The sequence below is a fragment of the Adelges cooleyi genome, unplaced genomic scaffold (genome assembly GCF_023614345.1).
Source record: "Adelges cooleyi isolate 19-005CV unplaced genomic scaffold, UGA_ACOO_1.1 ACOO_flye_CR_arks_rails_tigmint_CR_PRNA_118, whole genome shotgun sequence".
Classification (NCBI taxonomy): domain Eukaryota; kingdom Metazoa; phylum Arthropoda; class Insecta; order Hemiptera; family Adelgidae; genus Adelges; species Adelges cooleyi.
Genome location: NW_026095771.1, coordinates 1,700,092 through 1,711,008, shown reverse-complemented (window position 1 = coordinate 1,711,008; position 10,917 = coordinate 1,700,092). Strand labels below are relative to the sequence as shown.

General features: G+C 32.4%; 1 protein-coding gene across 1 annotated transcript; it reads right to left on the bottom strand.

Annotated features, from left to right (window-relative positions):
* Positions 1 to 315: 315 nt before the first annotated feature.
* On the bottom strand, positions 316 to 2,803 carry LOC126847710 (cytosol aminopeptidase-like). The gene is made up of 3 exons (XM_050588088.1): positions 2,799 to 2,803; positions 1,415 to 2,002; positions 316 to 1,354 (listed from the first exon to the last, which is right to left on the bottom strand). Exons 1-3 carry the CDS (start codon positions 2,801 to 2,803, stop codon positions 316 to 318), a joined length of 1,632 nt encoding a protein of 543 aa, XP_050444045.1.
* Between the last annotated feature and the right edge of the window lie 8,114 nt (positions 2,804 to 10,917).

Below are 10,917 nucleotides of genomic sequence, written 5' to 3'. Positions count from 1 at the left end.
TGCTTAGCTGACAGTTACCAAGTTTTTTTTTTTTTTTTATAATAGAGAATTATAAATTGATATTATCAGATAAAAATTAGTTACATTACACAGAGCCCTGCAAAAAAAAAAAAAGTTGCAGGATGACAACACACAGTTAAGTGGTTCAAGCCAAAGGTTAGGTTAATAGTTTATTAAAGATCTAATACACTTAAACGAAGCACAAAACTAACACTTATGTACATAAGTTTGCTCATAAACATTTTACGATAATTTTACAAATAACCAATTCGGACACATTTGCTATATCTGTATTGTAGTGTAAATATTCCGGAATTATTGTTGACGGGTTTCCCGTATCATCTCCAAAAGCCCTTCGAGAACTGTTCTAGTGGGGCGGCCCGGTATGGTGTTCTGACGCAAGTACGGAATTCTGTGCGGCTCGTAGTTAACGTACTGAAGTTCCATGTGGATCCACGGTATCTCGTAGCCGACGAATTTAGACAAAATTCTAGCATCGGTGCACAGAGGGTCAATGTCAGACGCGTTCTTCCAACGATTCTCGCACTGTCCTTGTATATAAGGGTCGTACTGGCTATCCAAAGGGTATCTATGCACTATGTCTCCGGTGTGGGCGCTGGATGACTTGAAAGTCTCCCAAATAGCTTCGTCGTTGCACCAGACCTGTGTGGCTCTCGACCCGTATTCCATTGGACCTACCCCGGGCGTGTTAGCCAGACTGACGATGGAATGAGGTTTAAGCGTACGGGCGAATTGCAAGGCATCCATCAGGGCCAATGTGTTAAAACGCTTAGGCAAGGTCACCTCTATGGAAGTCTTGTCAGCACTGACGATTACATCTCCCGGGCAGATACCGTTGGTGATTTCGAAAAGCGGTATCAGACCTCTGACGTTGATTGGCGCTCCCATTTCCGCCAGAGTTTTTATAACACTTAGAACAATTGCTCCGCCACCAATGTGGGTCTGACCTCGAAGCTGGGGATTGCGTGCCGCATGGCAATCGTCACTTGCGTAAGTTACGCCTTGACCGACCAGTACGACAGGCGGTGTCTCGGTGCAGGCGCACCCGTTGTAGCTGATGTCTAAGAATTTAGCTGGCTGACAGGACCCAGCACATAGTGCCAAGATGCCGTTCATGTTCAATTCTGTGAGCGTTTTTTCCGGGAGTGTCGTCACCGAGATGGCCTTGACCTTGTTCTGGACTTTTATTGCTTCGTGTACGAAGTACTCCGGATTCATCACGTTGGTGGGCACAGTCATCAGTCGTCTAACGAAATTTTGCGTTTCTGCGTAGAGCATACCCAGCGTGGCTTTGTCTTTTTGCAGGTTGTCCATGTCTCCTAAGCATATAGAACTGGAAAAACGTCTCTACGTTACTATTTACGCGAGCGAGGGTTTGTTCGCTGTTTTTTACCTTTTATCGTCTAGATAGCACGTTGCGAAGCCGGCGGTTGAAAAGTGCGGTATTTCTTTATCGCAATCCTTCTTCTGCTCATCATTGTTATAGCTGGCAAGTATCGCGCCTTCGAACGCCGACTGAAAATCGTCCATCTCCTCAATGAATACCTGCGAAATGCCCCGGTCTTGCAATTCTTTGGTTCCGACGCCCGCGGCAATCCTGGTGTTCTCCTTTTTTCGACAGTACTTCCTGACTAAATCGTAGCCTGCGTGCTCGCTGCCGAGGCCCACTAGAGCTACGAGCGCAGCCGAAACGTCCAAGTCGTTGTATATCGCAGCTTCGCCCAAAACCGGGATTTTGTTGCGTTTCAACTGGTCGCTGAGTTTACCGCAAACGACGGTGTTGTATGCCTGGGACGAACGCGTGAAGTTTATCTGTATAAAATTGTTTGCGGCTTTTTGCGGCTCATACACGCCCAGCACGATACCACGGCTATTAGTTTCGGCTCCTGTGCAAGTATATCTTTCCTCTGGTTTTTCATATTTTGTGCAGGGCCCTACGACAGGAGGTAACGTTGTCTTTCTGGTAACGATGGAACGAACACTGTTTCGCAAATTTAAAAATTTTGAGACATGTTTTATGTTTATAAAATAAGCTAACATACTGCTCACTGGTGTTAACTAATAAATAAAAAAAATCGTAAAATACACATGTCTGCATCGAGCCAGTTGTGGTGTTTGAATGGCAATGATATGTGAATTCAAATTAACTACGAAGTTTTTTTTGGCCAAACAATATATTAACGGAAGGTCCATCATGAAAAATTCTTTCATACGATAACTTAAAAATGTTCTTGTGGACGAACAACATGGATTTCGAAATGGGAAATCTACTGTCACCAATCTCACAGTTTTTAAGCAATCTATTATGGATTCTTTTTCATCTAATTCTCAACTTGATGCTGTCTACACAGATTTTGAAAAAGCCTTCGATAAAATAGACCATTCTTTACTTATAAAAAAGTTAGAAATAATTGGTATCTTAGATGCTTTATTATCATGGTTGGAATCATTTTTAACTAATAGGATCCAGATCATAAAATATAAAAGTTTTCACTCCGACAAAATTAAGGTAACCTCTGGCGTCCCTCAAGGTGACCATTTATCACCTTTTCTGTTCCTTTTATTTATTAATGATGTGGTCTTTAGCTTAAAATACTGAAAAATATTGCTCTTAGCAGACGATGCAAAATTATTTATGCCTATTAAATCAGAATTTGATGCCACATGCTTCCAGTCTGATATTCACAATTTCGTCGAATGGTGTAATAAAAATGGTATGGCTCTAAATATAGACAAATGTTCAATATTATCCTTTACTTTAAAAAAATCGCCCATACTGCATAGTTATACCATCAATAATTGTCTTATTCCTAGACTAACTATTGTAAAAGACCCAGGTGTTACTTTTGACACAAAACTTACTTTCAATTATCACATAAAAAATATAAAAAGTAAAGCTTCATCAAACCTGCATTTCTTAAGGGGGAATATCTCATCATTTTTTTCTTGTTAAATCAATTAATTAAGTATACCTACAGTTATTACTAGGTTTATGATTAATCAAAAAAATATTTAAAAACATTTTTGTCGCTTTTTTAACCAGTAAAAGCTGTTTTAATGCCGAAAGTTTGCATTTTGAGATCCTTCTCATTGGTCTGGATTTTGTACTTAGGAGTCTATTACTTAGAATATATAATCTAGACATGTTGTCTGATATACTGTCGTTGGCCGATTTTTAAATATATGTTTTTTTTTAAAGTTACTAGGGTTCAAAGTTTACCTTTTTTCGTAAAATTATTTTTATCGATTATTTGTTTTAATAATCAAAATTCGAGAAATAACTCAACGACAGTATACAGATATTTTTATGTTGAATCAATGTCATTTTTCAGATCAAAAATATTTTGATTATTGAATGACTTGAGAGAGATCTAAGTTTTGAAGTATATTTTGTTTGTTAGGTGCTTCTGTGTTACCCGACGCACGCACGCAAAAGAACACGCTATCGGTAACGGTGGTGCGCGCGGCAATAGTGGCTTATCTCTGTACGAACCGGTTATTGTTATTCCCGACTATGCATTTATTTGATCTGTTCAATTATTATTTTTATTATTATTTGTAATACTTACTTAAGCCATGTATGATGTGCGCTATGGTTTTTATTTTTTTATTTTTATTTTAAATTAATAATATAGGTACAAGTAGACCATGTACACTGTAGAAAATAAATATGATAATAATAAGTTTATAAAGTAATTTTATTTCTAGTAATAATACATTTCATACAGAATTAATTTTCCTACAAAATGGGTCATAACTCATAAGAAAAAATTACATAGGATCATCCATTTTTATTTATAAATTCTATTTATTCAGAGCCTAATTAAATACAAAGATATCGATGGTAAAGTTTCAAGTTGCACATTAAAAAAATGTATTGGTCATTTGTGTGAGTCTATAAAAGTTAAAATCTAAATAATATTTATGTTATATAACATTATTTAATTAGTTAATATTATTTGGTTTTCAGTACGATTATCTAACCTACTCAGATAACCAACGTAAATAATAAGAAAATTCCAGCTTTTATGTCGTATATAATATGTCCCGAGCCGGCGTTTCCCGGGGTTTATTAAAAAACCCTATATACATACATAATAGTATGCCACGGCTGGGTAAAATAATTACAAATAAGATAAAAAAGTTTTTCAGCCGATTCTACAACCACGAAAGAGCATTATCATGTATCGTTGAATTACCGAATAAATTTCGCCTCCTACCCCCTATCTCCTATCTCATATCTCTTACCCCTACCCCCAACCCCATCCTCATCCCCATACCATCCCCACCCCACCCCATTTCCATGGCGATCGGATGAATGGTGTACTTATGTATGCATAAAGGACATATACTCATTTATATATATATATATATATATATATATATATATAGATAATGTTTATTATAGAATCATAAAGACCGATTTTTGGTACTACTTTTCTAGACTACTGTGTTGTAAGGCAACATATAAAATTACTACATCAATTTTAAATGAGCTTTTAAATAATTGGCCATGTTTTTTGCTTGCCATTATTTTTTAGAAAAACCACACTGCGCTTTTACCGCTTTCACGTTCCACTTCAGGGACGCAAATGGTAATGACATATAACATGCCTTAACATACGTTTTGGTAAAAACACAAAATATATCTAAATTGAAGTATAGCAAACTTCACAGTAGGACCTAATCACGTAGTAACAAATAATTCTTATATCATTCATAATATAAATAATAATAATATTATTATTATCTTGTATACTCTTGTTCAAAATAAGAAGCGGCTACCTGAAAACCAGTTTTTACGTGGCTTTCAGATAGCTACCGAGATCGCATTTTATTTTGAACGGTTTCGTGAATTCGGCCGATGGGTATATGACAATATTATTGTAAACTGATAACATTGTTGTAAGTTGTTTATCGCACCAGACCATCGCACGTTGCCGACGTACCTATATAATTATTTATATTTTTTTATAGCAACCGATAATAGCAGCGCGCTCCTACGGAATTTGTCGATAACTCATTGGGATGTTCCCCCTTAAAAAGAAACTGCTACGAATTTTTTTGCTCTGATGCCTTTAAAGCAGTTTATTTTGCATTAGTTAGATCACGCCTTGAATACGCTTCACTTGTTTGGTTCAATAATTCTATTTCTCATTCTCATGATATAGAATCAATTCAAAATAACTTTTTAAGGTATTTATCCTTTAAATGCCATGTCCAAAGAGAACCCCATTCTGCTTAAAATGGAGTTTCTGGTTTTTTTAATATGGATTCTCTACAATATAGAAGGAATACCCAAAATATAACATTTTTGTTTAAACTCATTGCTGGTACGATTAATTGTCCATTCCTTGTCGAGCGTTTACAGTTTAAAGTGCCTATAATCAATACCCGAATTAAAGATTTGTTCTACTTAAATAAATTTAAAAAAAAATTCTAGAAACCTCCAACAGCCGATATTGATTTTTTTAATTTTGTCAATACTGATACACTCAAGTCATATTTAAAGTCAAATAGATAATTAGTTAAGACTTATAAATGCATATTATTTTTAAATTATTGCAGCATATGTTATTCATTATTTATTATATTATACTACCTGTTATTATTATACTATTTATTATTATTATATATATATTATACTATTTTTGTAAATGGAGTTGATTCCGTATTATAGAATATTATTATTATTATTATTATTATTAATAAAAAATGTCAAACTAATAAATCTAATAAACAAACGAATTGCAAGATGTAAACTTCATAACAGTAATGATAGATTCTTCAAAATATCTTCCCTATACTCGTTAGATATTTTCTTTCAGATTAAGGACTGAAAACTGTTATTTTAGAATTTATGAACCTTCCAAACGAAACACCAAAAAACTTATAAGTTAAATATTAAATGTTTTAAACATTTAGTCTATTGAACAGATATTTTAGTAGGAATTGGTTGCTCAGCTCACATAATCAATTATACTAGACAAACAGCTGCAGATACATTTGATGTACAAAAAATAATTTCACTGAACGACAATTGTTGTCACTATATTATGCCACAACTTACAACATACATGTATTTTTCTTGAATGCTAACAGTGAAATTTCTTAGGGTAGATCCTATAAGAATTGATTGCACTCAGTCGATTAAATATGAAATAAATTATACAAAATTGATGATGATGATGTTTGCCAATCAAGTTTTTGCAACATTGTTAACACAACCATCGTGACATTGGATTACAACAGTTTTGCTCCCTGTAATTGAAAACACCAATATTAATTTTTTTTTTAATACGAATGTATTCCGGGTCATTCGTTTAATGACCTACGCTGGTTTAGTCCCATAATAATTGCAATATTGGAGTTTTTCTATGTGACAACATAATTGCTTTCCTTGTATACGATAATTAGCCTCAATTTTCAATTATACATATCCCCCTTACTCTTTTGTATGACGTTTATACCTAGGTTGTTCGGTGTACCAAGTTGGTTGTAGAAGTTCTTCTGAACTGAAACAAATATGTACATTTCATTTTTAGAGTGGTGTTAGGCACTTTTAATCCTAATAAGATGAATGTTAATATATATATCTAAAACTAAACAATTACTTATGCCTATAATATTGTAACATGCCATAGTTGCTTAAGGAATTGTTTTAGTTTAAAAAATAAAAGTTTCGGCAAAAGTATTGCTTTATTAAGGCCCCTGGATACCGACCATTTTTAAGGAATTTTGTATAGGCAATATTTAAGAAAAAAGTGGTTTTATTAAATTTCGACCATGTTAATTAATTTACCGGTTAATTTATATGAGCTCGTGGTATTATTTTTAATTTAAATAATTTTGTCTATGAGTAAAAGCCATTTTAGTTAATATAATAGTACATTTTTTGTCCATCGCACAGGCTGAACCAGTAATCCGATAAGTAATCTGAAAACAGATTTGAATTCGTCATGAAGTTTACTTGAGATCGATCAGCGTATTTTTTTGATATCTTATTCCTACTACGCATAAAACACGTTTGAACATTTTATAACATTTTAAAATCAAATTTGGAAAGGGTTAAAATTAAAAATTGAAAAAGTGCTCTGATCGATCTCAAGTAAACCTTATGACAAATTCATATCTGTTTTAAGATTGCCCATCGGATCAATGGTTCACCCTGTGCGATGGACAAAAAATGATGTGTTTTGGCTGAAAAAAACGGTCGGTATCCAGAGGCCTTAATATTAGAATGATGCATATAAATATAATAGCTAATTGCACGTAATTAGTAATTTATAAAGAAATTTATTTTAATTTTTAATTAAGTCACAAACTACTATGCAGAACATACCATTAGGTTATATACATACCATTTATCAATCAATATCATCTTATAAATATTAGGGGTTTTATGCGAGTCTATAAGGCCAAGATTTTGTTGGGCCATTAACTGGAGGCTGTCCCTTGATCTTGGCTGTGGTTTCGCTAGATAGTAGATAGGAACAAAGGAGTTCTCTGGATTTAAAATAATTATTTGTGGTTAAATTTCAATTTTGACACAAGTAAAAATACGAAAAATTTAACATATTGTATTATGTAAATTTCTCAATAAATTATAAATACAAAATAAACCCGCACTAAATTGGTCTGGTATGTTTAAAGACATACCGTCCGATACGCGCTTATTAATTTGCTTGAGTAATGCTTTCGCCAATAAAAAACAAGCGTTCTTGAAAAATATACAACCGTTGTAAGAACGCAACAAAAGCTAACAAATCGACGGGACGTTTAGTACAATGACTTAAAATGGGAGTCAATGTGGATTTGAAACTTCGCCACCCGATGCTCTACTTACAGCTATGGTCGTAGTTACCAGAAAATTGCCAAGTTAGTCAATAAACATTGTATTGTTATTATAATTATTCGCCATACGGACTCTGATCAGACCACCGTCCTATCCACATGGACCAAATGGTATAAGCTAAATTAAGTAATGTTATTATTTTTCGTCTTTTCAGTTGTAAAAACCTCGAAGCCAAAAAAATTCTATTAACTCGATGTCTAAACTTAAATAAGTGTTAAAACGACCAGTTTTCAAAGATAAGCGGTTGTCCAGGCGGTCCTTGACCGTCTCCAAAATATACCTCAGCAGTGGTTTGCGGTGCCTTAAATCACGAAGGTGGGGTAATTAAAGACGATAGCGAGAAATCTGTTAGTTCACAAGAAGGTTAAAGAATGTTAAAGTTATTTTTCTAAGAAAAGTATTACATAATTATTATATTTTAACAGCTTGCGTACGAGTCCGTAACACCACGGGATACATTTTTATCATTCTGGTTTGTCCAAATTCTTCCAATAAATAATTTTGAAATGGCGTAATTTTGGCGATTTTGTAGTTCTTAGCTCGATTTGGACTTGGAGTATATGAATATGCTGTCTTCGGGGTACCGTTACCTATACTACCATTTGAGCTATAGTTCTCATCATCGTCCAAATTTTCAAAATTATCAGTTGTCCTAAAAATTTTAAATAATAGATTTAAAAAATGACATTATACATTATGGGTGATTTTTGTGCCAAGGATAAAACCACTACTATTATAAATAATTAAAAAAGTAATTAAACTCTATTGGATATTGGTTATACAATGTTATTTAGTAAATTGAGTGCATACATTTTATGCAAAACACACATTAGCGCAACCCACTTTATCTATGAAATGTACCTAAAATTATATACATTAATAATATTATTAAATATGCATATACAATTCAAGCTATTGCACATTTTTGTACATAAAAAAATTGATTGTTTTAAAAAGGTTGAGTATCAAGATCCCCTTTTGCCCCCTCCACGGGGCTAGGCCACTGGTAGACATAATTTTCTTCTGTACACATCATAAGTAGGTAATACATTAAAAGAATTTAAAATCATTCCATTTCTATTGTTTCTAAATTAAAAAAAAACAATTTAAAGTATAAGAAATAAATTTACTTGCTTCCTTTTTCAACACTATTTAAATATTTACTTTTGATATTATTTTGTTCTATATTATTTTTTATTTATTAAGCTTTGGGTAACAATTATTATTAAATTATTTTTTTTTATGTGACGTAACCAAGATTTTTTTCCGGGAAGTGCTTACGTTTGGTTTATCAAAATTATAAAATTCATGTACGGCAATGTAACCAAAGTTGGGCATATTTTATTCGAATAACGAATAATATCTTTATTCGATAAGCTATACAAGATGATTTATTCAAATAGTTTTTTTATTTGAAAAAATCTAAAATGATTTATATAATAGCGATAAAGTTTTTTTCTAATTGTGTCAAAATCAAATAATCAGCCTAAGAAAAAAAAATGTTATAAAAATTTGGAATAAATCATTTAATTAACATTTTTTTTATACAAATTACATACTAAATATTGGTATAAAAATAATGTTAATTATCGTTATGGGGGGAGGGGGTGGTGAAATCGACGGGTATTCGAATACATTTTTCAAATAAACAAATTATTTAGATAAAAAAAACATCTAAGATAATGTTCCAACTCTGAATGTAACTAATACCTAAAATTTATATTTACTAAAATGACGGGAAGAGCTACAGCACCCTCTGTCCTTCCCTTGAATACACCACTGTTTCAATAGGGTTGGATAATTATTAATAGATGATTAAAATGCCTTATTTTTTACTTCTTTTTCGATTTCTGAAAGGTTGTTCCATTCCATTTTCATATGCAGCTTCAGTAACTTTCATCCAAAACGAGTGCTTTAGCCCCCTATTTATGTACTCACTGCATATAAAGAATGATAACTAAAAACTATAATATAGCCAAAACGTTAACGTATTTGTAGGTGTGGATAATAATAAAATATAATAATTAAGAGCAATAATATTATAGCTAGTATAATAGACTACAGCTAATTGATTAAAACTAGTGTCAGGTATTATCTTGTTATAAGCCGTTGACAGTTTCACATCATTTAAAGATTCTTATTGGCAATTAGATGTACAGCTAATAAATACCATATAACGGTAACTATTGCAATATATTTTCACAGGCGGCCAATTAACCCTAATCGTAGCGCCTTAATACTAAAAATTAATTTTTAAGCACATAATACTGTGATTAGGTACAATAATTTTATCGACATTTGTATTTTAATCTGTGAACCCTGCACTTCCCTGACTTAATCACCTCTTTCTTACTGGGTTGGTTTATACTGTGCTTGATGTTTTCACAACGTTATATTGTATCCACTAGTTTAGTAAAAATACAATTATTATTTTAAGCGAATTTTTTTCATTACAAGAGAAGTATGCTTTCATCGGTATTCGTATGACATGATGTACTGTGCACGCAGTAAAATATCAAAGCGTTTATTAAAAGTGATTTTATAAAACTGTCAATGTAAACATAATGTAAACATTGTTTTTTTTTTTTTTATTCGGTCTTGGGTTTATTGCAAAAACAATCTGTACTATATTATGTACTTGAGCCTTCTGTATTTAAAGTAAACGTAGTTGTAAAATAACGGAAAAGTGAATAGCAGAAAAGTTTGTCTAATAAAAATCATATACAACAGCTAACAACGCACGAATAAATGTGACTAAACGATTTTCAAGTATTTTCAACAGCTAAAAAATTCGCTATGCCCATTAAAACTTTTTTTATTTTGTTCAATAGACGTCACGATTTTTAGTTGGTTTACATTGTTTGATTTGTGCACCTTTTATTTGGACGAAGTATTTTAAAATCCAATATAACTTTTTTACAAGTGTTTGGTATTGCAAAAAAAAATGAACGTAATAAATCATAGTTTTTTTTTAATTATTAGAGTAATTTTTTTTTTTTTGACGCCATCAAATAATATTACATTTATGCAATAACTTTTAA